Source organism: Etheostoma spectabile, chromosome 6 (genome assembly GCF_008692095.1).
Source record: "Etheostoma spectabile isolate EspeVRDwgs_2016 chromosome 6, UIUC_Espe_1.0, whole genome shotgun sequence".
In the NCBI taxonomy this organism is placed as follows: Eukaryota; Metazoa; Chordata; class Actinopteri; order Perciformes; family Percidae; genus Etheostoma; species Etheostoma spectabile.
In genome coordinates this window covers 11,626,501-11,654,431 of record NC_045738.1, presented here as the reverse complement: position 1 = coordinate 11,654,431, position 27,931 = coordinate 11,626,501, and the positions used below count along the sequence as shown (strand labels likewise).

General features: G+C 41.7%; 3 protein-coding genes across 6 annotated transcripts; 2 read left to right on the top strand and 1 right to left on the bottom strand.

Moving 5' to 3' along the window:
* Positions 1–679: 679 nt before the first annotated feature.
* Positions 680–9,979, bottom strand: znf384b (zinc finger protein 384 b). 3 transcript variants are annotated; one of them, XM_032518703.1, is made up of 12 exons: positions 9,770–9,979; positions 8,850–8,972; positions 8,055–8,122; positions 7,714–7,936; positions 6,986–7,099; positions 6,097–6,242; positions 5,921–6,006; positions 4,983–5,207; positions 3,640–3,807; positions 2,366–2,444; positions 2,091–2,249; positions 680–1,970 (listed from the first exon to the last, which is right to left on the bottom strand). In XM_032518703.1, the coding sequence occupies exons 3-12, from the start codon at positions 8,118–8,120 to the stop codon at positions 1,608–1,610; spliced, it is 1,629 nt and encodes a 542-aa protein (XP_032374594.1). In that variant the 5' UTR covers positions 8,121–8,122; positions 8,850–8,972; positions 9,770–9,979; the 3' UTR covers positions 680–1,607. The 3 variants fall into 3 exon arrangements, with proteins under 3 accessions (XP_032374594.1, XP_032374593.1, XP_032374595.1); XM_032518702.1 differs by having other exon boundaries at positions 9,673–9,961; XM_032518704.1 differs by lacking the exon at positions 4,983–5,207 and having other exon boundaries at positions 9,673–9,958.
* A 1,244-nt stretch (positions 9,980–11,223) lies between these two features.
* Positions 11,224–19,054, top strand: si:ch211-154o6.3 (uncharacterized). Its single transcript, XM_032517985.1, has 12 exons — positions 11,224–11,581; positions 13,473–13,591; positions 14,028–14,091; positions 14,670–15,000; positions 15,529–15,615; positions 15,802–15,891; positions 16,218–16,306; positions 17,031–17,253; positions 17,822–17,944; positions 18,094–18,259; positions 18,475–18,563; positions 18,715–19,054. The coding sequence occupies exons 1-12, from the start codon at positions 11,492–11,494 to the stop codon at positions 18,801–18,803; spliced, it is 1,560 nt and encodes a 519-aa protein (XP_032373876.1). The 5' UTR covers positions 11,224–11,491; the 3' UTR covers positions 18,804–19,054.
* Positions 19,055–19,167: 113 nt separating this feature from the next.
* pianp (PILR alpha associated neural protein) lies at positions 19,168–27,179 on the top strand. 2 transcript variants are annotated; one of them, XM_032518840.1, is made up of 5 exons: positions 19,168–20,156; positions 20,357–20,763; positions 21,159–21,237; positions 24,845–24,991; positions 25,643–27,179. In XM_032518840.1, the coding sequence occupies exons 1-5, from the start codon at positions 20,146–20,148 to the stop codon at positions 25,662–25,664; spliced, it is 666 nt and encodes a 221-aa protein (XP_032374731.1). In that variant the 5' UTR covers positions 19,168–20,145; the 3' UTR covers positions 25,665–27,179. The 2 variants fall into 2 exon arrangements, with proteins under 2 accessions (XP_032374731.1, XP_032374732.1); XM_032518841.1 differs by lacking the exon at positions 24,845–24,991.
* Positions 27,180–27,931: the final 752 nt, after the last annotated feature.

Here is a 27,931-nt window from a genome sequence, read left to right as displayed (position 1 = left end):
GAGTTTAGGTCTTATTGGCTTTATTTAGATGATCTTAAATAGAATTAACCTTACAGCGAGTACACAGCTTTATTCCAAGTACTATTATGTACCAACAAAATGTTGCCTTAACTGACATTAAACCCCCTCGTCTTTAATGGCACAGTCCTATTTTGTAAACACCTCACTTTCGCATTCCAGCAGGCATGATTACATGATGCACAGTAGCATCATTAACTAGCATGTAAAACACTAGCAGCATAGTGTTTACCTCTGCTTTTCAGGTGTTTAATATCTCAACTATCCTGGTAATAGTGTTTCTTGACAAAAGTAAAAAGGTATTTCCATGTTATGATTGAAGACCTGACACAATTTGTCAAATATGGTTATTACTAAATCGACAGAAAATTAATCAATACCTATTTTGATAACTGAAAACACTTAAGATATTTTTCTAGGTCAAAATGGCAACATCAAAACAAAGCTAGTCTCTGAAATGTAACAATATTACTACATATATATTTATATGTATTATTTTGGACTGCAATCTAAAAGGTCAACTTTAGCTTTAGGACATTGTTTTGGGAACATCGAATATTTCATAAGATTTTATAGGCTGAATGATTGAAAAAAAAAAACAGCCCTGAATCAATATTCCTATATAAAACCACTGTGGCAAATAAATAATAATTTAGGATTTGACTGAAACATATGAGAGGGTTTATTGTAGTATAAGCCAGAAACAAGAGACACATTTCATGTGTCAGTATTTCTATAAAGATCTATTATGAACATTGTTATCATGGAAGTATCATAGCAAGAACACATTTGGATAACAGTACTTTTAGGACATACACAAAAAGCAGTACAATAGGATTACATGAAACGTGAACCATCACTTCCTAAAAGGTCTTGTGAAAGCCTGCGAATGGGTAAATCGGTTATATGGATTATCACATCTTTTGAACACACAATCATACTTTATAAACTGGTAGTAACTATATATACTTGATTGATATTTTCTCTTTCCTGAAAAGGAAAATTACCTCTACGTTGGTTTTAAGGTTAAAAAGAAATAATTGCAGTCATGTATTTTACAACATAGTAGAAGTAATGACATTGATGTAAAAACGGAAAGTCTCTGTATGAAAGTACAAAAATTTACCTTCACAGTCAACTACTATTTCCCTCAACAGAGAGACCATAAATTGCTATGGCCAGAGCTGTATTTGTAGGGAAGAGCATGAGGTGATGAAACAACAATGAAGAGAAGCACTTTGACTCTCTTCCTATCATAAAACCATCACTGTGATGGACTGAAACACACTTTATTGCAGCCTTTACATGCACTTTCTACTCAGACAGGACAGCTAAGCAAAAGGAAAACAAATCAAACAAGGCAGACAGAGAAAAAGACAAATAAAAAAATAAAGTCAAATTATAGTCTTCAGTACATCATGTCACCATATTGTTTGTCCTGTCTGCCTCAAACCATCAGCCAGGCACAGTCATGTGTTCCAAAGTTCCTATTATCTTAGTATTGCTTTTATTCCTCAACTCTCCGTACTCAATTTCTTGAATTAATTTTAACTTCCCCACACCCCCAAACTCCCTCCTTGTCGTCCCCTCTAAGAGTTGAGGTGCTCCACTTGAATGGTGGATGCTGACACAGTGAGACAGAGGTTCTTGTGGGAAGTAATGTCAGCTATACTGACAGGTTTGTACTGGATGTCACTGGCAGACACTGTCTTGTATTGTTGCAGGTCAAATGGACAGGAGATGGTTTCTGTCTGGGGGTAGTTGCTCTGACTCTGTCCTTGCTGGCCTCCGCCCGCTCCTCCGCTCCCAGCTCCCCCAGGTTGGCTTGATCTTCCATCTGCGCCGTCTACCCGGCTCTGACCCTGGCTTTGGTTCTGTTGTGCCGTCTGTGCTGCTGGTGCAGTTAGCTGGTCTGGGTTGTGTTTCTCCATGTGTTTCACCAGATACGTCTCCTGAGATGAGGATAGGTAAAGGGGAACCAAGGGACACAGGATTGTGTAAAATAGCTGTCAGGTCCCTGATTCATAGTGTTTCATGTATAACTGCGCTTCAGAAATGGACATTTGTCTTACCGAGGTATAAGTGCGGTTGCAGAGACCACATGAGTAGATCCTCGCGTGCTTGACCGTGTGTGTGGACATGTGCACCTCCAGGCTCGCTGCATCTACGTATCCTTTATTGCAGTTGGTGCACTTGTAGGGCTTGTCCTTGTTGTGTTGACGCCGATGGGACTGGGACAATATTGGTAATTGAAGAAAAAAGTTTTACAGTGCAGTGACTGAGACAAGGAATAACTAACACATTATATGCACTCCTTGTATGAGAAGAAAATGAAAACATTTCACACCTGTAAATTTGAGAGTTGCGTGAAGGATTTCTCACAGCCTGGTTGGATACACTTGTATGGCCGATCTCCGGTGTGAATCCTGAATAGAAAAAAGACAAACAAATACCAGTGTTGTTGTTGAGACCACCTAAAACAAGACCAAGTCCTCACCAAGACCAGTGTGTACCGAGGCCTAAACAGAGACCAAATTTCTGTTTGACAGTCAGAGAATCTTCTCCTCTTTCCTGCATTCACTTTCTTGGGAGTGTGTGTAAAGTGGGCTAGGGGAGGGGGGGGGGTTCACAGTAACAAATTTCAAATTAGATTTGAGTCAAGTTATTGGTTGCATTTGCAAATTTTAACACATGGCCTAATTTAGACGATGCACAGGCAATTTAGCAAAATCCCTGCAGTTGTGGTGGTGGCTAGACCAGTCTTAATAAAATCTTGAGTCCTCTTTATTTGAGACCGAGACAAGAGTAACGAGTAAAAATGTGGTTGAATCCAAGACCTTCAAAAATTCGTATTGAGACCAAAATCGATCTAGAGAACATCATCAAGGACAGCTCCCACCCTGGCTCTGATTTGTTTGACCTGTTGCCCTCAGGAAGGCGCTACAGGTGCATCAGAGCACGGACTAACAGACTCAAGAACAGTTTCTTCCCAAAGGTCATAACCACCCTGAACTCACACATGCACTGACTCCATTACACCGCCTACCCCCGGCCCCAGGACCACCTTCTTCCCTCCTGCTGTGCAATACTGTTTTATAATACCTTAAAAGGACATTAGAATCTGTGCAATTTCATACAGTGCAATATTTAACCATTTCATTTCATTACTGTGCAATATTTATTTATTTATTATTTAGTACTTAACCATTTAATTTCACTACAGTGCAATATTTATTTCTTAACTAACTACTTTTCATACAATGTGTATACAAAGCTATTTTATATTTGTATATAGTTGCTCCCAGGACTCAGGACTGTGCACCAGGTCCCCCCCCCCTTTTTTTCCTCTGCACTACCTATACTTTATATTGTTATATTTTATATTTTTATATTTCATGTCAACACTGTAAAGGGGTTGCTTCAATCTCATTGCACAGGTACTGCACTTGTGTATAATGACAATAAAGGCATTCTATTCTATTCAAGACCGATCTAGAGTACTACAACACTGACAATCACATACATGTACATACACAGACTCCTATCGCTTAATGGTGATCTAACCTGACCGCAGAAAGACACTGAGGCAGATGAGAAACCCAAGACCAGTAACTCACTCACCTGTTGTGCTGCTGAAGATGACTGAGCTGTCTGAAGCACTTTTGGCAGAAGGAGCAGGTGTAGGGTTTCACTCCAGTGTGGATGCGGACATGTTGGGCCAGGTAGCTGGAGTTGGCAAATGACTTGGTACAATGGGGACACTTATGAGGCTTTGACTCTGTGTGGTTCCTGATTAGGGCAGACAGGGGGGTAAAAGAGAAAAGGAAAAAGGATTGTAAAGGTAGACTGAGAAAAAAAACATATGATACTGTGCTTACATGTTGCAAAGTTTTTCAAAGTCTTTCAAAACCTGTCAAGAAGGTTACTGCAAACAAGAGAAGCACAAAAAATATTTGGAAAACTTAAGAAAACACAAAATCTGTATAATTTTACAGTTCTACTGCTCTACAGAGTCAATTGTAATTTAGATTTCTTTAAATGTAATGTATTCATAAATACACATCACACATCACAATCACAGAATAAAGCAAAGTCAGAATTATTTTGACTCTGCCCTATTTGTACATGTATCTCTATGCCCAGGATGATTTAGATGTATAAACAGAAGAAAAAAATATTGAATGTAATAATTGTAAGTCAAACGGTTTCACAAATTCATCCATAAAGATCAACATTCCTCCAGAAATGACTGTAAATGGATTTGATGACAGCCAAAACAAAAGAGCAACAGATGACTACAAACTAAGGAGAGAGCAGGAAAGCAGAGCATGGCAGCAAAGGATTTCTATCACACATCGCCATTCAATGGAGAATTTAAGAAAAAGCATTGAAAAGGAAGTATACCAAACAATAACACAATGGGTTAAATGGGGAGTACGAGACTGCCTTTAAACCGTCATTTCAACATGTTTTTCTAAATGTGTGCGTGTTTCTGGTGAAGAAGCACTGGCAGGAGAAATGACATGCAAATAAAAGAAACATGTAAATTGGGGAAAATGCAATGCAAACAAGTATGGAGAAAAGCCAGTATTATACACATACACACACACAAACAAATGGAAAAAGGGTAAATATTATCACGGTATCAATTAATATAACAGAGCTCCATGCATTTCAAATGGCCGTTCTGATTATTGTATAAATTATGGAAAATCTTCTCATGGACAAAGCCCAAACTTAAAAAGATGTAATTTGAGTCTTCTGAAAAGGTCACTTCTGGATGGAACTGGTAGCCAACATCTACATGGCAGTGTAATATGTGTCTGCACACTCCTCTAATCTCTTCTCCCAGAGGAAGAAAAAGACAGAAGTCTGGACTTCAAAAAGGGGACTTGGCAGGACAAGTTAAGAGGACAGGGGAATATGGTACGTGGTCTGTAACGGGGAGGAGGGGTCTGCAGTACCGTGTGTGCTGCTGTAAATGACTGAGCTGCCTGAAAGATTTCTGGCAGTAGGAGCAGGTGTAAGGCTTGGCCCCGCTGTGGATGCGGATGTGCTGGGCCAGGTAGCTGGAGTTGGCGAATGACTTGGCGCAGTGAGGACACTTGTGAGGTTTGGCCTCTGTGTGCGACTTGGAGTGGATCTGCATGTCAGACTTACTGAGGAAGGTCGCCGCACACATCCGGCACCTACAGGCGGAGAGACACAGAAATGGGAGGGCGGGATGGAAGAACAAGAAGAAGGAAGAGGGACACGTTTACAGAAAAGAGACACAAGAGAAGATGGAGAACGAAAAAAAGGAAATGAGGGTGGAGACAGGGCAATGAAGCATTGACCCACAGAAATAAATAATATATGATAGAAAATGAAACTCACAATAAAAAGGAAAATGAACAATATAAGATATATGAAGAAGGGGGAAGGGGAAAACACAGAGAAAGATGCCAAGGAGAAATCAGTGAAACCTGACAGGGAAAGGTACGTAGATACTACAAAAAGTGAAAAAGCAGGACACAAGAGTGCTTGAGAGTTTAAACTCAAAGAGCATGCTATATAAGGTTAAAGAGGACAGTAGAGGGCAGGTAGCAATTCATGTCCAGTGTGTGCAGAGGCGGAGAGAGCGTCTATGAAGCACTGATGCATTTGTATCTCAAATACATTAAGAGAAGGAATCAACCATCCACTATAAAGCAGGCACGTTCTGCCACAACATGCAGTGAAGTGTGTTTAGAAGACGTGTACGTGTGTGCCAGATGCTTATGCAGCAGCACCTTGTTTACCTATGAAAGCTGAACATCTCTATTTTGATTTTGAAAGAACACAGAGGAACTGGTGTGTTTGCATTCCACAGCTAAAGCGAGGAGGGAAAGCATGACAGGTGTTTGTTTTTTGGGCACCGTACCTGTATGTCTTAGTGCTGTCTTTTGGGCCATGGTCTTCCTCTGACAGCTCATATGGGTCTCCAGTCTGATGATGCAAAGATGCCACCTGTCAAAAATAATGTTTGTTGTTTATATGTTATTTGATCTCTTTATTATCTATTTTACGATTTCCCTTTCTACGTCTGTATTTTCTTACCTGGCCACCAGCTGTCAGATGAGCCAGTATTAGTGTTTCATTTCCTGCAGGACCGACCCTAGACAGTGTTGTCTTCTTCTTTCTGCCTCGTTTAGAGGGCGCCGGCATCACAACAACATGGGACGCTCCGTCCCCTTCTTTTTTGTCTACAACAAGATCAACAGCACAAGTAAAGAGAAGAGAATACTCTTGAGTCCCTCTGTATATTAACTGTCCTCTACAGCTTGGTCTGTGGCTCTATTAATATCAAACGGATAATCAAAGTATGGTGCAGGAAGTCTCATGTTTTTAACTGTGCTTATTTTTTCAGGTGTAATTAACATTTGAGTAAGGACATCATGGTAAAAAAAAATTCTTACTGAAAGTCTTTCTTTACTGTCTTTTTAATCTCATTAAAGAAAGGAAGATCATAAAGCCCTAAATATAGATTCCTACAAAAATAATTTAAATAAATAAAAAACACAAACGTACCAATATTTTATAAGCAAGCTGTGACAGCATCTGCTGCATGTGGAAGATATTTTTAAACTTTTTTTAAACTGATTCACTTAAAGGCGTAGAACCGTAAGTTATTGGCACAGCCTTGATAAGAAATTAAATCATCTGCTGCTTATTTTCTGGCTTTATTGCTTTATGTCAATCTGCGCTTTAATGCTCAATTGGGTTCATAATTTAGAGATATCATTAAGAGCACACCGAACAAAACTATATTTTATTTTCTCTTTAATGGCATAGCATAGTGAGGACACTAGCAGAAGCCAACAGTACTGCAGAATTATAAATTGTAATGAGAGCCTTTGTCACAGAAAATGTCATTAAGGCAGTACATTTTAGATCCATATACAAGATATATCACATGATATGTGTGTCATCATTATGTGTGTTTTACCTGCAGAATGGAGTGCTGAAACAATCATGGTCGTTGCTGGATGACCAGAGACAAACGACTGAGAGGAGGTGGGAGAGACTAGTGTTCCCTGAGGAGTTGTGATGACCAGACCCGCTTCATGGAAAGTGACAAAGAAAGAAAGAAACAAAAAAGATCACATATTACAAAAGTTAAACTATAGGCTGTACAAACTTCAAAGTTAATCCTTGTGGACGGTGTTATTCCCATGATTATAGTCTGTCCTCGAAGTTCAAGAATTTGTCTAGAATTCCCGGCTATTCCATTTAAAAACAAAAAACAAAAAAAAACAATTGTGTACCATATACGAAACGGGGAAGTGTCAAGATACAAAAGAGTGTGACAGTGGCAGCACAGCACTGCTGCTCTATTATTTGAAAGGAAGACCTGAGGTTGTAGCGGGAATGGAGACACACGGGTGTTCATTTTACCCACGGCAAGGTGTGCTCTTAGCCCACAGTGCTGCTTGAAGGTAACTGGAATTTCAAATTCTTCTGATGAACTAAATTATTTATTGCATCACTGTTATGTTATGGTTCAGAACTAAACTTAACCCAGCCTCAACCTTTGGGGTTTGTTGTTTTGTTTTACATTGGTCTGATTTTACTTTGCCCTTTGATCATTATATATTAAGTCATGTATCGTGGAATAAACATAATTAGTCTCGAACTGAGAAAGATCCAGAGGGTTCTCCATGCAGGGACACTCACCTGCTGTCATGATGCCTGTGGAGGGGACAGACAGCATGTTCTGGGTGCTGTGAGCCGGGTGGAGGTGGGCCACACTACAAGCCTGCCCTCCTCCATCTGTCTTTGTCCCAGGAGTGGGGATGGTGAGAAGAGCTGTTTGGTAGTGGGATGCAGGGGAAGAAGAGAAGGAAGCATTCTTTTCCTGTTGCTCTTTCACCTTGTTCAAGAACATGGCGTTCTCAATCTGTCAGTAAAGAGGAGATTTTTCATTTGATTATTCAGAATGGTCTCCCTCAATCCTGTTGTTGTCAAAAAACAATCCTAATAAAATTATATATTCTTGATTTATTGTTCAAACTTACCTGTCCTGATACAGTGGGGATGGGAGACCAGAAATACGATGAATTAAAATGGGAGTCTTCCATCATTTCTGCAATGACACAAAAGCAGCAATCATTAATTACTGGTTTGCTGCATGGTAATATTGAACACAATTTAATTTAGGAATATGTAGGGCTGGGCAATATATTGATGTTGTAGCAATATCGCTATATAAGACTAGATATCGTCTTAAATTTGAGATATATCATAATATGGTAAGTGTTGTCTTTACCTGGTTTTACAGGCTGCATTACAATAAAGTGATGTCATATTCTGAATTTAACAGACTGTTCTAGAATATTTATCAAAACTTTTATCAAAAATCTCATTGTGTGAATAACATTTTGTTAAAACACCAATAGTCAACCATACACAATTGTTGCAATATCGACATGGTGGTATTTGGTCAAGAATATTGTGATGATATTGATTTTCTCTATATCAGCCAGCACAAGGACTACGCATCTTGTAGCAAAATATCAGATAAAATTGTAGTACTCCTCAAGACCTGAAAAAAGACTTGAATGCTTAAAATCAGTGGAGTTCCCCTTTAATTTCCACATAGGGCTCCTCTTTAAGGCACGGTCTCCAGATCAGGTAATAAATGCTGGACCAACCATAAGGGCCTTAGCATCGTCAATTGATACTGCATATACTGACATTATAGCCTATATGATGGCTGAATTCCATTCAGTTGCTTCAGTTTCTTCATATTGTGCATGCTGGCTCAATGACACACTGTCCCTGTTTTCCTACTACAAGTCAATATATCTTACCACAAACTAATTGCCACACAGTGAAGCTGGGGGTCTGAGGGCCCCTGCAGTTGTGGGGCTCCTGGGGCAGTTGCTCACTTTGGCTGGTTGGTCATTCAGCCTTAGGCCCAGCTTTGTATAATCCTACAGGAAAAATTACAATTAAAAAAGAAAAAAAATAGATAAACGAAAGGTATTCTGACTGACAAGGGAAATATATAGTTTTAATAACTAACTGATAAGCCAAAAAACACCTATATGTGTTTTGTCTCTGAGATTAAGATTAGGAAAAAGAAAATGTATAACGTTACGTTTCCATTAAATAGTAGGCCTATGCCCCTGTAAAGTTAAATACATCAAATATGTGATGCAATGTTCAGCTTTCTATACTGGACTTCAACTGTAAAGTGTGAATATTAGTGGTTTGCGCACCACCATACAATAAATGACCTCGATTGTGTGTTGTGGGCTATTTACAGCAGACACAACTTCTTAGCTAGAAGTTGGCTCAACAGACCCACATCACGCTTAATAACAACAACACACCAAACCTAAAGGTAACTTTTATGAAATGCCACATATCAGCTAAATGCATTTTTTTTTACAATAGGCCGCAGCTCAACAGAACGACTCAATTTCGACTGCTTGCATCTTGTAGTTAATCAGGCCCGACGTGCTGATTAACATACAGTTAGCTAGCAGACAGCACAGCGTGTCTGTAGTAACGTTACCCTCCTGTAGCTGCTTGGGAAGAAAATAACAAGCAAAGCAAAAAAAAAAAAAAAAAAACCAAAAGGATAAAAAAAATTGAAGCGAAAGAAAAAAACCAATAGACCATCCTTACAGACTTCCGGCTGTGGACGGGTGGAGAGGCGGCAGCAGAGTCATGTAGCTAAATCTATCAAAACACCACCGACTGCTCGGAGAATAGTAGCGTTTACCGGTGACGACTGCGTCTCCCTCCCCGGAACTCCCGTAGCTCGGGACAATTTGGACACAGTTTCTAAATAAGTCCAAATTCCTGCAAACCAGTGAAGTTTTTTTTTCCTTTTTTTTTCCTTTTTTTTTTTTTTTTTTTTTTAGATTTTGTTCTCCCTCCGGTGAAGCAGCTGCATTCGCCTCGTCTATCTTCACTTCCCCCGGATAACGCCGTCAGACAAAAGGAGTGTGTGTATGTGATGATGTCACTTCCTGTAACTGAGGGACAGTTAAATAAAAAACGTTTTGAAATGTAACACTCCCTCGGTCAGTTGGTGTCTTGACAACGGCTGTTAAATTGGGAATCTACACGGATTAACCACGTTCGTACATGGTTGTTTGGCTTTACTTTGATAGAGTTTAAATTGTGAGTGGAGGCAAGCTGCGTTTAAGTGCTTTCGGAAGTAATAGTGCCGTAAGTGACAGGGTCATTAAAAACTTTGAATCGTTCCTTGAAATACATTTTGTTCTTTTATATGACAAATTATTCCTTCATATTACTAAATTGTGCGCGTAAAACACTTTACCCCACTTTTAGTAATGTAGGCCTATACCCTCGAATTCCCTGGGGGAATAATGTGTGCCCTGAGATTAAAACTCATTTGTTTCTGCCTAATTCAGAAATTAACTATTAACCTGTATTCTGTAAATGTTTGTCCTCCTCACACCAGGAGGCCCAGCTGTCCCAGACCATTTTAGGCCTTCGGGTCCCTGAGCGTCTGGAGCCCCGGAGCAGTTGTCCCATTGTTAATCCGGCCTTGAGACTGAGGGATCAGGGTGCCCCTATAGTTACAAACTTTGATACTTTATAGCCTTGATCTTTGTAACTTGTTCTAGCTTCTCAAATGTGAAAATGTGTTGATTGTCCTTGTCCTATTTGAGTCAATTGTTTAGTTCAGTTTTAATTTAAACCGTGCAAGAATTACAGCGTGTGTTGTCGACAGTAAAAAAATATGAATATATATAGCAATAAAAAGGTTATTAAAAATGCAGAATGGCATTATTCCTTGTCTAATCATGTGTAGGCCTATGTGCAGATGCCGAACACTTGATGTTCGTTTGTCAAACATTCGTTTTTATCTAACAAAATATCGAAGTGCAAATGGCTTTCCTATGAAAGCTATGCTAAATCTCCAAAATAAAACGGCTATTATGACTTTGTTTTGTTTTGTTTTGATTCTTAATCTCGAGATGGAGCCACAATAATATGACTCGATGGAACAGCACTTGAAGGCAGCACAGTGTTACTGTCTTTCCGGTTGACAGAGTTTCTATTGGTCAGTTAGACTTTTGCTTTGTGAATTAACTGCATGTAACAAATACAACTACACACAATCACGTCTTCTTATGAAAACCCGAGAACGGTAAATGTGGGCCAACTGTATTTATTGTTAACCTTTTTTTTTTTTATTAATAAACACAATGCGTTATCCGTCCACATGGTGTCGCTGTAGGGACAGTTATACACGTCAACTGTCAACATCCGGCGACACGTCTCTTCAACCCTCTTCCTTTAACTGTCTATGCTTCCGAGCCTTCTGATACATCTGTATGTATTCAAACCTCTCCTGTCTTTTCATTAAAAGGCAAATGTTGCGTCTTTGACACTTTCTGACACGCTAAGTAAGCCGGGCAGTTTAAAGTGTAGTTAACCCGCGGCGCATTCGACAAGCCCAGAGCTTCTAATGGGGGAGGTGAGGAAGCTTCAGAAGAAATTGAGACAGATTGGAAATCTGGAAATTAAAATCAGTCTTACCTCAGAGGAGAGACTCAAGGTACAGAAACACTTCATCTGCCTTTTTGTCCCAATGTTAACTGTGTGTGTGTGTTTGTGTGTGTGTGTGTAATCTGTGCTTTTTTGCCAATCCTGAATATATTTCTCTCAGGTGTAACAACACTATACTAAACAATAGCCTACTAAAGCACAGATTCAGTCAAAATAAAAAAAACATTAGAACATATCCATCTTCACCAGCTGACACAGGTTGAAAAATTCAGTAGAGTGGAGCTGCTTATTTATACACCATCAAAATACACCATTAAATATGACACATCAGATTTGGCACATAGTAGCCAAGCTCACATGGTTATACACCATAAAAATTGTTTTAATGGTGTTCTGTGATGCTACAACGTTATGAAGAAAGGTGTCTTAAAGTTGGGATATCATAAAGAAGAATGTGTGATTAACATGAATTAATGATAATGAATGAATAATTTGACAGCTTTCACCCTAGGAATTTTGGAGATCAAAAGCTTTTACGTTGATCAGAGTGCATTAGAAAAATAATGATCAGGAACTTCAGGAGAGCCTCGGTATGTTAAAGGGCAGAATCTGTTTTTGAATCTGAAGTTATGGTCATGCCCTACAACAGTGTTTTTTCTGCGCTACCCCACTTACTCTAAGTCCCTAATTGGAAACAGGAAAATAAATTGGGTTGCAACCCATCTGCTGCTGAAAATTATGTGGTAGTGGTGGTGAAGGTTACTGGTACCCATGATTAATTTCTGTGACTAAGTTGCATTTCCTTGTGTGAGCTTATAGTGTTTGATGAAAAGGCTAACCAGAAAATGATTGTGAAACAGAAATAAAAAAAAATCCCTTAAGAATATATATTACACATTGTTTACAATGAATAATCTCATATAAGTAACACACACAGATATTGGGAAAAAGGTTAATGGATATATTTATTCTTCACATGTAAAAATAGTAGCTCGTAACTACCTAAGTACTTGAAGTGGCAGTTGTTAAGATTTCAGTTCTGGTCGATTTAGAATTTGTATTTGAGTAAAAATGGAATTGTTATGTTCATATTGTAATGTGCATATAAATATCGCAATACTTTCATCTGTGAGCCATATGCTCAATCACTATTGTATTACCTCCTTCAGCTATAGATAGTGACTTAACAGACATTTATTTTAATGACAATCTTCAAGGTTACAGGTTTGCAGTATTAAGTATTTCCGTTTTATGCTACTTCCTAATGGGAAATATTTTACTTTTTCCCTCAAAACATTTATCTGACAAAGGGTGCATTTCAAAATTAAGTTTTAGAGTTAGAATTAGTTTTAGAATTAGAATTATATAATGCATCTTTTAAAATATGATTTATTGTTGAAGATGAAAATACACTACACAGTGTAGAATATAGCTACTATAATTAGGCTGGATTAAACCAGACGAGTTACATAATTAAAATGCTGCTTACACAGACGTGCATCAGTTAATCAATAACAAGGGTTATACTGCTGCCTAATTCAGTTTTATTTTTTTAATTTATTATTTTCATTATTTTTTTGTATGGTTAAAATAGAAGAAGCAGACATTCAGACTTCAACTGTAGTCTCAACTAAGGTTAAACATTGGAGCCTACATTGCCCACAATGTTCAATCACACAATTCTGTTCTTGTTATACCCTCCCCTGGGATTCATGTGTAAAACTGGTGGAGTGATCCTTTAACACAGGAAACGGTCACTTTTAGTCAAAAGTTAATCTTGATGCATCTTTCATATCTTACAATCAGACAGGAGTATGGTGCACATTGCCAGTTGCAGTCTAATAAATCAAGACAGGCAGAGTATATTGGTTGTGCATAAAAACAACTTGTGGATTTACTGGCTTGATTTACAACCAATCTCGTGCCTTCTTCCCTCTCAGATCTCCAGGAAGGCGGAGCTGCGTTCCAGATTGGCTGAGCTTCAGCTGCAGCTTTCTGGCCCGCAGCAAACTCTGGGGATTGTGGGAGACGGAAAAAAGGAGAAGATGAAAAGACAAGTGTAAGGAAGTGAGGGAGAGGTACCAACAAGAGGGGGCAGATGGAGAAAAGCATAATTCTTCAAAAGCAACAACATTCGCTTTGAAGCCTTTGATCTTTTTTGTACGTCTGTCTAAACACACTGGAGGTCAAATACTGTCACGCTTTCCATTGTTGATAATGTGTCATGTAAACATCATTCAGGGATGTCATCCTTCCTATTGAAGCCCCTGAGGGCAATAATTGGAATCAACATGTGTGGATATTAAACAACAAAAAATCTAATTGAATGAAACACTCTCTCTAATACACCGTCTAGGAGCTCATTAAGAAGTACTGTTTTTGTTTGTGTGGGACTTGGAGAAGCTCTACAGGTATGCTCCCTGTCACAGAGGATGCTGTGAGCCGATTGCATCTTGATTATTCATTCAAGCTCTCGCGTTTCTGCTCTGGCACAGGGAGGATGCCCTGGCCCTTCCCATCAAAAATTCCCCCTCCACCTCCAAGATCAAAGGAAGAGAAGCCCAAAACTAAAGCAATCCATCCCGGGCCCCAAAGCGAGGGAAACGGGGGGGGAGCGCGGTAGCAACGAGGAAAGGCCACCGCCAGGGTCAGATCACTGCCGAACTTCGAGCTGCCTGACGTTGATCGGATCGCAACTTCGACGAAGGGTCTGTTCATTGATAAAATATTTAAAAATTTACACAGGCGTTAAGCACAATACTCCCCTTTATTTGTCGTTACATTTAAATCAATTAACATTGGCCTCGGGTTTCCCCAAACAACCATGGGCCCCAAATTTTAAAAAAGGGCTGCTTTTGCTTCCCTGAAACAGGGCCAGTTTGCTCCTTGGAGCTAAAAGCCCCATTTTTTTGGGGGGCGACTAACCCCTAAAAGAATTGAATTAAAAAGCTGAGGTGCTGATGATCAACTTGCAAATTGGCAAATCATTCCCTTAGGGGCGGAATTGCACCCTAAAATTTTTTGGGGAAAAGCAATTTTCGTTTGCGCGTTGGGGGTCCAATGACCGTCCCCTGGTTTTTTTGTTTTTGACCCTGTTTTTTCGGAAAGGAAAAGCAGAAAGAACCTATTTGCATAAGGGATTGCAAATGAACTTTTCACCAATTTTCCTTAAATATGTTTCCGCCTCCCCCTCGCTGTCTGACATATTTGTTTTTCTTCCCCCCCGAGATCTGGGCGAAATCCTCGCGTTTATTCACCCTTTTAAATTTGCTTTTTTTCACCTTTCTTTCCTCTCTAACTCACTTTCTACCCTTTTTTACTCCTCACTTTACCTTCTCCATTTTTCCCCTTTTCCCAAACCGAGATACAACGTGAAAATGTGGCCTTCCCCCAACGGGCCAAAACCTGGGGGCACCTGGGGAGTCACCTGTCTGTCTGCGCCTCCCCCTGAGTACTGCAAGAGGCTGGGTGAGGACACACATTTTCACCAAAACCCTCCCATCCTCACATGTGCACCGATACCTAGAAATTTTTGCCGCGCCGGTAAATTTGGGAGTTCATCAATCAAACCCCCCGGAGATAACCCAGTAGGGACTTTGAGGTTCTCTGCTGCTGTAGCCACCTTCCCACTTGAACTCCAACACCCTCTCTGGCTCGCCTCCTACACTCCCTCCCCACCTGCTTCCCCACCTAAAATACCAAATCGAGAAGTGCAGCACATAGATTACGCAACTCAGTCGAGCTAATAGTCACACAGTGTTCATAGACTAATTATCAGTTTCTTTTTTTAAATCATGCCAATTCTCTCTTTGCCTCTTTCTTGCAATCTGTCCCCTTTTTGTACATCATCACTTATTTACAGCTTCCTCTCAGCTTAATCTATTTGTCCTCTTCTCTCTCTCTCTCTTTTCTGATCCCCATTCCTTCCTCGTCATCCTCCTCCTCGTCCTCCCCTTTCCCCTCCCGCTCTTCTGTCTGTGTTTGCCCTCTCGCCAGCCCGGTCCCTGTCTTTGTCCGACAAGGAGAGGTTTATTTTGAGTGGCTCGGCAGACTGCTATGTGAAGATCTGGGCCCTGAGCATTGGTACGCTTAATCACACACACACGCAGATATACATAAATACATAAATATATATATTAAGGTAGACAGAGCCTCAGGGCTCTGTCTGGGAAACGTATTTCTATGTGTGTACATCGTAATCAATGAATTTCTGTGTGACTGGTGGTCTGTGTCCTGTCAATTAAATTAGTATTTTGCTGTTACCTCCAGGGCAGTGTGTTAAGTCTATCTACACGTTCAATGCTGTGACTGCACTCTGCTTTTTGCCAGAAGAAGAGGGCTACTTCATCACCGGATCAGGTGTGTTTTTGTGTGGAAAAAATAAGAGCTAGTGATACAGTGAAGTGAACACAATAGTTGGAGTTCGACATATCGGCATTATGTCGCATTTGTATCTTACATCTATTTCTGTACATCTATGTGCTTTGAGGAGACATGCACATCTTTTCTTATAGGCATCATCTGCCAGCGAGTTAGTGAGTGTAGCGCAGGGCTATTGGGCTGAATCAGAAAGATGGTGGCGCACAGATTAGGCAGTCAGGCTCAGGTGGGTTGACCGTGACCAACAATAATGACTGCCAGCCGCCTGTCAGCACATGTTAACCTCACCCTCTGTCACCCCTCAGACGGGGGGAAAGTTCAAGCCTGGAGCTGGCAAACTTTTGACAACTGCCAGTCAATCAATGCTCACCAGGAAGCAGTCACCTCCATCCAGGTAGGTGGGTCACTCATCTATGTTGCGTAATGTGCTCTCTCGCATTTTTATCATGTTTTGTTCACACTGAAGATGCTCAAGTTGTTTTCATGTTCATCCTATTTTTAAAGTCTGCTACAAAAAAACACCAATGTTTCTCTCTCTGTAGAAGCTGTCTAAAGTAGTTTTAGAACTCTTGATTATTAATTTGTGAAAAAGCCCCTCCTCAGAAATCAAACAACTTTATTTCTTGCTCTCATCAATTCCTCACAGAAGCTTTCCTTGTTTATTGTTTTCAAACAGCTTTCAAAAATATTTATTGAGATGTAAGTCATTTCGCTCGCCATTTTTAGAAAGCATACTGTACAGATTTGGAGCAAAAATGCTTTTTATGAATATTGAAATTCAGAGCTACATATATGGACATTTTTGTTTCAATTTACAATCATCAAAATATGCCTAAAGCATTAAAGCTTCGCACATCATTGTCATCCTCTTTGTTGTTTATCATGCAAAGCACACAATCCATTTAAAACCAACAGCGGCTCAGAAATGTACATTTTTGTTCACACACACTTCTTTTCCATTTACAAAAACATACAAACACACTCTTTCCCTTTTTCTGTGTATCTCTCTCTCTCTCACACACACACTCACGCACACATACACACACGCACACATACACACACGCACTGGGTAAAGACTCAGATCACCATGACAACCATGTCTCCTGTGCCCGCCACAGTCTCAGGGTCCGTTGGTGTTCAGCGGCTCGGCAGAGGGAGGGGTGTCTGTGTGGGAGAACCGGTGTTCAGATCGAGACCCCCTGCGGCTGCTGCACCACTGGGGCGAACAGGTGACAGGCTGTGGAGGGGGGTCGGGCGGGCATCTGAACCTTAGCCCAAGGGGAGACAGAGTGTTCCTGTCTTACGGTCGAGCCTGGCTCAAGATCCTGCACTGGAGGACCGGTAAGCCCTGGAAGTTTGTGTTTGTGTTTCCGTGCGTGCGTGTGTGTGTGTATGTGCACTAACATTCCGCCAGTTAGGCTATTAACAACTGCAAGAGTGGATGTCACATCTGTCATTTTCCATACGCCGGTGTGTGTTTCTGAATATGTCACACACAAACACAGGTTTGTAGTAAGAGGGCTGTAACTACTTGGGTTGGCCAAATAGAGGGCTAAACACCTTGCAAAGTACTGTGCTATATCTGCTATTATTGGCAGTCGCCACATTGCAGACATTGCTACTTTTACCTTTAAGAACTGAGTATTGTGCTTATTAAGTGATATTTTGACCTGCTGCATGCCACTGGTCCATGAGTTTGCATATGTTTTGTACTGTATCTGTAATATTTGTGTCCCTGTACCATTTTTCTTCATGTGGACATAAATAAATGTTTAAAATGTGTGTGTGTGTGTGTATGTGTGTGTTGGGTTGTGTTGTGTGTTGTGACTTGCAGGATGATTGATAAAGCAAGGTAGATGATGGAACATTTGCATAATCTTTCCACCTAACATCTGTCGAATTATCACAGGAACTATGTCCAGACTGACCAATCACAACAGCATCACCGGAGTAACAGACTGTGTTCACCAGACAGGAGGCCTCCTAATTGGCTCCTGCTATGATCTGGCGAATGGAGAGAGCTCGCTAAATTGTGAGTCGCAGAGTAAACCAAGTGCAACCAGAAGTAACTCGCTCCACTATGAGAGAGTGAAAGCACAATAAGGATTTAAGACAAAATCGAAAGCACTTTGTTTTCCTCTGTTGACCTCCAATTCCTTCATCTCCCTCTTCTCCCTCTAGTATTCTCTCTGCCTCAGTGTCAGTACCTAGCCTCTCTCTCCTGGCCCGATGCTCCCAGAATCCTCTGCTTTACAGCGTGGGCCACAGGAAGTGGAGACCACCGGTGGGTCACTGGAGGGCACGACCTCATTGTATGGGAGCAGCTCCCAAGTTCTGGGAAGCAAAGGTAGGACCAATACATGTCAAAACTACTCAGATAAAAAGATTTTAGTCTAAACTTGCTCAATAAAATTTCTTATTTGCATATTTTTTCCAAAGCTAACTGCAGTGCTAATTCTAAAGCTTTACTGGGATTTGTAAGGTGCTAATGAATATAACTGGTTTTGACACACACCTCTGATGATATTATGTCTTTAATTAATGTGTGTGTGAATGTTGAAGGGGTGATGTCACAGTGAAGAGAGACAGTCGGTTGGAGTCCTGTTCGCTGGAATCGGAGGGGGACACAGAAGATGACGAGGAGACTGATGGTACAGACACACTGCATTTTACACATTTTCATGTCTTCATTTACTGACTGGCACGCTCAATGAGTAACCATGGAATTGCAGACTTCACATCATGTTCATTTTAGATGATGCATGTCGTGACGAATCCTCATGACCTCCTTCTCAAATTTAGATTACGAGGATGATGATGACAACGCTGAAGGAAAAGACATTGCGGAGGATGGAGGGTCCGGCTCGTGGTTGCGCTGCATTCTCCAGTGAGTGCTGGTTTCTCACGCTGAGGACACCACGGCCTCCAGCCATGAAGAGGAAATGAGAGAGAGGGAGCGTAGTGACAGCGAAGGAGGGTGCAGGGGAGTGAAGTGTGACAGACTGAGTGTCAGTGTCGGCGGAGGAAGCATATGGGTGAAGACAGGGAGTGAGTGTGTATATGTGAGTGATAGGCAGATTGTTTTGCATGTAAATATTTCCACATACAATAAAGTTGTCACCCTGTGACTCTTACCTCCAAATTGCCAATCTCTTGTTGTCTCTTTTTTTTTCTCGATCTGATCCTACCTCTTCTACAAACACCAATTCATAGCCCTGCTCTGCTCTTTGTAAATGAATGCAAATTACATTTTATTCCACCTTTATTCCCCTCATTCCCTCCCTCCTGTTGCTGTCTGTATTTCTGTCTCTGGGGTGTCCTTGCCTGTTTTTGTAAATATAATTGAAGAGTTTTTTTAACCTCCTTCCTCTAAAATGAGCTTACCAATATCGTCCTCAGTATCATTTCTGTTTGCCACGTCAAATTCATTTTTTTTCCTTTGCCTCCATTTAATTGAACCAGTTTTTAAAAAACAACACATAATTAGCATTTAAATCTCTTTCCTACAGTCTCCTGCCCTCCCTACATTGCTCTCTCTCCCCTCTCTTACTCACTCTACATGTCTCAGTCGCTAAGGCAACCGATGCTTTTTTTCTCACTTGCTCTCTGAATCTCCCCCTTTCTCTCTCATTCCCTCTCTCCACTGCCAGAGGTAGGCATGATAACTGATATGTGTTGGAGTGTGTGTGTGTGTGTTTGTGTCCGTCTCCCGGTGTGCTCGTGTGTCACTAAGTGACATTTCTGTGGCATTTAGGCAGCAGTTGTGGAAAGGAAGTTACCTCTCTTTGCTCAAAGTGCCATTTAGAGTATTGGCTCAATGCATGATGCTTCTAATGATGATTAATGTGCTGTCCTCCGTTGTGTGCACTGTAAATGTGTTTGAGAGAGCAGAACAGACAATGAGCATGTACTTTTTTTTTTTTCTTTTTTTTTAATGCAGATGTGGATACTGTATAAACGTGGCACATAATTGAGCGTTAAATTTAAAAGCCCAGGGGAGTCTGTGTGTATGTTTTTTTTTCTTTTCTTTTTTTTTATAAAGATGACAGTTTTTGTTTCCTGCCAATACTCTTCCTGGTGTCTAGTTAACATGGTTTTATCCGGCAACATAAAAGAAGAAAAAAGCTGGACCCTCCCCTTTTCTCTCCCTCTCTATCCCTCTCTTGCCCCTCTGTCCTATCTTACAGAGAGAGATGATCGGAGGAGCGGAGTCTCAGTGAACAGAGCGAAGCGATGGAGAGATGGTAAGGAGGATAGTAATGAAGGTGAAGGAGGGATGTATAGGGTGCAGATGCATTAAATGTCATTTTGAGTGATGGCTGGTATAAGATTCAATTTCTGAGCTGAGCTGGCCATGCAGGATGCTTGGGGACAACACATTTTCTCAGATAACTGCTCTGTCAATCCACCACCTCTCATTCTTTCTCCTCCACTTCTTTTCCAGCTCCATCTCTCCTGTCGCACGACTGACTGCCCTACACTGTCTCTTCTGCATTCTCCTGGTTGCACTGGTGACACAGCCCTCCACCTGTAACCGTGACGACAGTGAGGGCGAGGAGCAGGTGGACGCCCTGTCTGTCCAGCTGTCCGTTACAGCCCAGGTCACACCCACCCCTCTGTGGGCGGTAGTTTGGGGTCCCACACAGCCTCTGGAGGATGAGACTTACCACTTCATTTCCAGCCAGGAAACTGACCCCCTGCACCAGCATGGCAACCAGCAGGAGGCCAGCACCGCCAAGTCAGAGTGGCCTGCAAGCATGCAGCCCCGAGAGGACGTACCGCTGGAGTCTAAGGACCAGGAGGGAGTCGAGGATGGAGGCACGGAGGCGGAGGAGACGGAGCCTGAGGAAGGTGGGCTTCAGGAGATGCACATAGAGGACTTCTAAATAAAAGTGGCCATGAGCCGCAGTCCATGTGAACACACACACACATACCACAAGTCCTCCAGGGAATTAGCTGTCACCAGGCTGAAGGCTGCTGTGTGCAGCCGGCTGTGTCTGTGGCGGGGAATGCCTAATAAAGTTCTCATCACTCACAGGGAGGAATTGGCCGCTGTCAAAATACAAGATACAGAGAAGACGTCATCGGATTAGTGTTATAGTTGGAGGCCAGCATTTCGCACATGCAATTTCATGCTTCAGCTGGCTTTGTTGATTTCAACTTTTTTGTTCTGGATACAAATTATACATGGTCATGGTTTAAGATAAGTAATTGGACGAGTGTGCGTGTGTATGTGTGTGTTACAGTGGACCCTCAGTTCTACGTCACAGTGACCATCTCCTCGCTGCTCATCCTGACGGCAGTCGTTATTACAGCCAAACTCTGGTAGGAACCTGAACTAATTCCTTTAAAATAATGTGTGTGTGTGAGTGTGTGTGTGTGTTTGTGTGTGTGAAGTGGGCATTGCTGTTTAAGAGCAAAGGATTAGCAAACTTTCCCTGTATGAGCTGAACACCTATCCCACAGCAGGAGGGCATTACTAGTTCTCCTGATTCAAAGGGTTTGTTCATGCTAAAGGTTGTGGATGAGACTATTTATCATCAAGAACACACGCAACCAGGTTCAGACCAGCTTGAGTTTTAATACAAGATGCCTCAATTAATATGACAGCATTTTGATTTCTAAATTGGGCTCTTCAAGACTGAGAGTTTGAGGTTAAATGAGGTGCTTTGTCTCAACGCATTGTATGGACCCCCTGGATAACATTTGCTCCGAGAAAGTTGATTCCTAGAATAACGTGCCTCAGGTAAAGCAAGGATGTACTGAGGTCAGTTGTATATTTACTTACTTCACAGAAGTTTCCGACCTGGGGGTCAGGACCCCCTAAAGGGTCATGAGATGATTAACAACATAGGAAAGGACAAGAAAACTATCCCTGGTACACAGTATTGGGATTCTTTGTTCACACTTGAGTCTAATTGTCTTTTTATTGCATCATTTGCTGGATAATTGTGCTTCTTTAGTAATCTCAGCAATCTTAGAGGGACGAATCACCCTTTTGTTGACTTGGTTATAATCGGTAGGCATACACTGAAGAGTAAGTCACAGACAAATCTTTATTAGCTAGGGCTGTGCGGCCATAAAAGATTGGGAGTATACTGTGCTTTGACTGAAAGAGTCAAGAATTTTTTTTGACTGAAAGAGTCAAGAATTTGCTATTTTCTACTGAAAACTGGAGAATTCCCCTTTTTCTATCCACTGACGGATCAAGATGAAAATTGGTGGATTGTACTAGATGTGAAGGGATTTATGAAGAAGACACCCTGATAGCAGATGTGTGTGCATGTTGGTCTGTCTGTCATGTCTGTGTGCTGCTTGTCCATGATGACGTAATGTGTCTATGCATTAGGGATTGACCGATGTTTTTTTTTTAAGGCCGATACCAATTATTAGTAGTTAATGAAACCGATAACCGATATTTGGAATCAATGTGCATTTACAATGAAAATTAAAAGGCAAGAAAACAAAAAAAGTCAAAAAATTGAGATTTTGGTTACAAGTTACATGTACAAACACAAAACTTTGTTTACAGTAAATGCTCTGGGCAATTATTACATAAATTAGAAACTTTTAACATAATACACATAAAAAGTTAGTCAGATAGTGTTGTGGGACATTAAGTCAGACTCAGTGGTGAGTGAAACCGAAGCAGAGGGACAGACACACAGCTGTGTCGGCGCCAAAGTAGCGCACTTTTAATGAATTCACTTTGTCAGTCATCAGGCAAAAAAAATGCCGATACAGATCATCTGAAAACTGCCAAAAAAACGGCCCAATAATCAGCCAGGGCCGATAATCGGTCTATCCCTACTATGTTTTCCTTCTAAAGTGAGAGCTGAGTAATTGCATTCTAATGACTTTATTAACAACTCTAGTGCTCCTGAAAGTCACAGTTGGCACAGATGTGTCATTTAATGCCATTAGATTTACAATAATTAAACATCGACTATAACCATTAGGATGGAACTGGAAACTAAACCAGATTTGTCGTTTTACAGCAATAACATGGCTTCATTGATGTCAATGTGCTTTAATAGCCCACTGGCCATCAAACTTCTCAGTACATGTTAACACAAGGTGGGGGCTCTGTATGTGTTACGTTAGGTTTTCAGGCCTCGTAGGAAGGGCTTGCTGCACACATGGCCATTAGCTGGAAGTGAGGAGTCATCTGTGTGATGTAGTGGAGCATTTCCACGCTTTGCTGATCAAACCAATAACTGCCTGGTTTATTTGACCGCTGGGACCCCTTTTTCCATCTCTTTCTGCATCTCACACATTTTTTCTCACCCGTTTATACTTTTACTCTCCTCCTCCTTACTCCATTCTCTTATCCGCTCATCTTACCCACATTTTTATTGTATCATAATTTTTCATTTCATTGCCTGGATCTGTATAATTTATTCTCCTTCATATCTATTTTTCATACTCTCTCTAAATCTCAGTTTTGCTCCCACACTCTTACATTATCTCCCCTCACTCTCTCTCCAACCCTCCCTTCATCCTCTTACTTGGGCTTCTTTTCCATTCGCCTACCAGGTTTTTCTTTTCTTTCTCTGAATACCTGTGTTCCCCTTCTCCCTACAGGCTCTTCGCTTACTTCCAGTTATCATCATTGCATTGCTCTAATACTGCCTGTCTTTGCACAGCTGGTACTCCTCTTATCTCTCTCACCAGTCTCCTATCTCTCCCAGCACCGCTAGTCCGACTGCTGATCCACAGATAATCCTCCAGTTTGAGTTGATACGCGATAAAAACCCTCTTTTCTCTCTGTTGCTGAGACTGGCCTTCGTTGTTGTTCTGATAACTTACTCCACCGGTCCCCACCAGGGAGGAAAACCCCCACTGCTGGTGGACCCAAAGTGGCCTTACAAAAATGAGAATAGCAGGGATTCGAGGCTGGAGACATGGCAGCAGCCCATCTCTATAGACTGGCTCGTGCTTCAGTGTCATAAATGTGTAAATAACGCCATGTGTTAGATGGAGAGAGTGCCGTGCTATGAGCGGGAGGGGAGTATACAGATGGACTGAAATGATAGCCTATAGTGGAAATTGGCCACCGTCCAGTTCATTATGATTATAGAAGAGCGGCATATGTGCTCAGTGATTTTACCAGCCCTAAAATTGTTAGTGTGGCTAATATTATCAAGTGTAACGGTGTTTTGAGAGAGAGAAGTCAGCCAGAAGAGGACAGGTGTTACTGAAGGAAGATGGCTTTTATGGCTGCTTTTTTGCCTCTAAGACCCTGAACCTGTGACTCTCGACTGTGTCTTCACCCTCCTTACGAAAACAATGACACGCCACCTCTGTGACGCGTCACCCCTGTCCATTTCTTTGCCTTGTTGCATCCTTCCCACCTCACCCCTCTGACTCCCTCCCTCCCCCATCCCACAGCGCCTGTCTCCTTCACCCATTTCTTGCTCTACCTCCCTCTCTCCCCTGACAGTGTTTTAATGAGTCCGATGAGTGTACTAATTCTCTCTCCCAGTGGCAGAGTAATGTGTTCGCTGATGCTAAATGGCTCGGCTGTTCTTGATGCTCTCTGACTTTGTTTCTCTGTATCTCCCCCCTCTGTCTTTTCTCTTTACTCTGCTGTTTCTCCTTATCTGTGTCTCTGTCTATCTCCTTTAATTTCAACCCTCTCTATCATTTCCTGCACGTTTCTTCCTCTCTCACCTTCTTACTACTTTACTTCTCTCAAACTTTCTTTGAGTCCTTTAATCTCTGTTTCTATTCCTGTGCCTCTTCTTCTTGGTCTCTTTTTCCCTTTAATTCCCATCTTTTCCCATCCCTCTGTCTGCATCTTTCTTTTTCCTCGTCTGACTCTCTACTCCACAACCCCTCTCTCTCCCTTTCATTTCCTTGCCTCCTTTCATCCTTTCTCCTCTCTCTCTCTCCCTTTCCATCTATCTGTGTCACTATCCTTCTCTCCCAGTTATGATCGCAGCTGTTCCCAGCATCCACCCCCGCTTTCCCGTGGCGTGGCCCCCCCACTCTCCCTCGCTCTCCCTTGTTCCCTTGCGTCGGAAGACAGCCGGCAGACGTTGCACAGCACCTCTGCTTCCTTCACCGACAGGGAGAGGTAATGAGTCGCCTCACCAGTTCTGCACAGTCTTGAGTGTGTGTGTCTAAGTCTATGAGTCTGATTTGCATGTGTGCACCTCTGGATTGAAGTTTGTGTTTGTTTGTTGTGTGAATGTGTGAAGAAGCCTTATTACCTCTTTTTCATTATGAGGATGTGTAGAGTAGAAATGAACAGTAGTCCTATTCTCTGAGGAGTATTCAGGCCTGGAGTGTTGTAAGATGTATCAGTGTTTTAAACTCCCTCTACAGATGAGTCATAGTGGGACCCAGTCGCGTCCCATGAATTATGCTTTATCGAGGGTATTTAAGTTATCTCAATCAGGATAATTATAGTCCTGTACTCCAGTGCTCCCTCTCACTTCCTCCTTCCCATCACTTTCCCTCCACCTTCCTCTTTACCCCCTTCTCCCCCCCCCCCCCCCCCCCCCCCCCCCCCGCCGCCTCTCAGTCCCCTGTGATGCAGCTTTCCGTTTGCGTGTACACCACGCCAGCTTCAGGCCTCGTTGCTCCACTTCACCTCTCCCTTTCTGTCTTCCCTCCCATCATCAGAACTCCCAAAGCTTCCCACAACCCTCCCACCTCCTCCTCCTTTTTTTGTCTTGTTCTTTCTATCTCTCTCACTCTTCTTCTCTGTCTCTTGCTGTGACAGGATCCCAGTCGTGAACCTCTGAGGTGACTATTTTTCCATATGGTAAATGTTTCTACGGGGCCTGAGGAGGAACATCAACACAACCAGAGGCTGTGCCTGCAGCATCGTTTTATTTTCTCTGAAACTGTGAAGTGAATCCAGGGGTCCCAGGTATCCAGCCATAACAAAACTCCTTGGTTTCCCTGAGGTCTAAAAAAACCCAAACACACCTCCCTGCTGCTCCTTCCTTCCTTTCTTCCTCTGTGCTTGGTATAAATTTCTTTTATGCGGTTCTGCGTCACTGTAACCTGCTCCCTGTTTTCCATCCCCTATATGGCCCCAAGCTCTGCCAAGCCAACCAACTGCTCTGCGCTTCGACCCGCCATGACTAATTCACAAACAAGCAGATCTGCAACATCCCATTACCCCTGAAATGCCCTACCTGTGCTTCCACGGCTGTTTCCAGTGATTCGGCTGCACATGTGAAGCTGTTCAGTATTTATTCTAATCTAGCAGACGGTTCTTTCATTAAATGACACTCAAATTCAGTTCATTTTAGCAGGCGTGTATCTGGTTTGTAAATGGTTAAAAGCCATTTTCAGCATCTCCAAACACTGAACGGGGTATTTCACAAAGCTGTTTGGCACAGCTGTAGCCAACAGGCAATGTGTTTAACATGTCACGCTCCAAAAACTGCTGTTTATTCCCTGCTTTGGGCGCCGGAAATGCAAATAGTGTGGCTTTTTTTCCTCTGCAGTGTGTAGAGGAGTCTGTTTTGTTTCAGTTTTTCCTCATGATTTGTTTTCTTAATTATCTGGCTGACGTTCACCTCTTTGTCGCGTCTTTGTGAGCACCCTCTGTTCCTGCCGGACTGAGTTAGAGGTGTGTCAAGCATTGAGTATTTCCAGTGATGGAGTTAAAATATTCAGTGCAGGAATGGATAAAGGAGGCATTCCTGTTGAAATCAATGATTCCCAGAGGTTTTGGATGGTGAACAACAAAGACAGATTTGTCATCATGGAAATGTGCATCTCTGAACTGATCAAAGGACTGATGATACCACAATGTTGTTGTTTTTTTACCTGACAGCCAAGTGTTCCCGGCAAACAAAACGGCATAATATTCCTCATTTCATGTTGGAAGTCACTGTATATCAACTGTCTTGGGAGCACTAAAGCAAAGTAGGACATCAAGTAGCATCATTTCTGTCTCTCAAATGACTCTGCATGTGTACAGTAAGAAAACCTGTGAGAGTAGCTTCACATCTATTATTTATATATATGTCTATTTTATCTATCAGTGAGTAATGTCTTATAGAATCTTTCAGAGCCAAATGTCAGTTTTTGTTTGGCAACTTTTCTAAGCAGCTTTGAGAGCCCCCTCCCACAACACACACACACACACACGTTTACATTATAGACAGACATAGTGCTGGTGGCATCATGCGTGGCTCGTGCTATCCTCCAGATATCCAGTCTTGTGATTTTTAGTAGCGTTCCTGTAGCAATGTGGTCTTTCTGTACCATGGAAGTTCAATAAAGACAACACTGGCATTTTAGCTTTGCGTCTATCTGTTTATTTCTTTGCATGTTGAATAAATTCCCTTGGGAGCTGTGTGATCTGCAATGCTTTATGGGAAGGACAAAGCTTACATTGCTTAGGCTTTTACTGTGTATTTTTATAGCTGCTGCTGTTTCCTAATCTTTTTCTCCCGGACGTGAACATTTAGTCTACAGGCTTGCATTGATTTTGAACCATGGGCTTGGCATTAAAAGGTCCCGCATGTGCCAAACATGTTTTACCAGTGAGGAGCAGCTGAAAAGAGAGCGAAGAATAAGGTGGTTGCTTGTGTCTGAAGCTTTTCCTTATCTCTTCACCTCATATGGATTCCTCTCGCTTCAGAAAGATTAACAGGGTGCTAAGCAAGAATTTCCTCTGTATAGTTTTTCAAACAAATGTCAATAAAATCAAGGTGGGTGCCAGAGGACAAGTGCCACTCGTGTGTATTGAGATTCTCCACCAGTCTGCTGCACAGCTACTCTTTCCATCTCCCCTGGGCATTTTACTTTTCAATCAAATTGATTGGCTTTGTTCCACTCTGAAGTTTTAATGACTGCGTCTAGTTATGAGATACATACCAGGAGACGCTGCAGCAATTTGTAACTGTGGTAGGCAAACAACAAACTCTAATGCATTAGTTTGGCGTGAACTCACAAATGCAAAGTCATAGCTTACATGCTCACACCTATAATAAACAACACACTCACAAATCACCTGCCACTTTCTCCCCAGGTTACATGGGTGCCATTG

What these genes read in the sequence shown, in the direction of transcription:
- znf384b (XM_032518703.1), bottom strand. Translation starts at nt 8,120, where the DNA reads ATGATGGAAGACTCCCATTTTAATTCATCGTATTTCTGGTCTCCCATC. An exon ending in CACAGGCATCATGACAGCAG is followed by an intron (nt 7,100 to 7,713) that starts GTGAGTGTCCCT and finishes CTTTCCATGAAG; the next exon opens with CGGGTCTGGTCATCACAACT. An exon ending in GCAACCGCACTTATACCTCG is followed by an intron (nt 1,971 to 2,090) that starts GTAAGACAAATG and finishes TCCTCATCTCAG; the next exon opens with GAGACGTATCTGGTGAAACA.
- si:ch211-154o6.3 (XM_032517985.1), top strand. Translation starts at nt 11,492, where the DNA reads ATGGGGGAGGTGAGGAAGCTTCAGAAGAAATTGAGACAGATTGGAAAT. An exon ending in TGAGTACTGCAAGAGGCTGG is followed by an intron (nt 15,001 to 15,528) that starts GTGAGGACACAC and finishes CCCTCTCGCCAG; the next exon opens with CCCGGTCCCTGTCTTTGTCC. An exon ending in AAGCAGTCACCTCCATCCAG is followed by an intron (nt 16,307 to 17,030) that starts GTAGGTGGGTCA and finishes TGCCCGCCACAG; the next exon opens with TCTCAGGGTCCGTTGGTGTT.
- pianp (XM_032518840.1), top strand. An exon ending in GTTATTACAGCCAAACTCTG is followed by an intron (nt 21,238 to 24,844) that starts GTAGGAACCTGA and finishes CTTCTCTCCCAG; the next exon opens with TTATGATCGCAGCTGTTCCC. An exon ending in TCCTTCACCGACAGGGAGAG is followed by an intron (nt 24,992 to 25,642) that starts GTAATGAGTCGC and finishes TTGCTGTGACAG; the next exon opens with GATCCCAGTCGTGAACCTCT.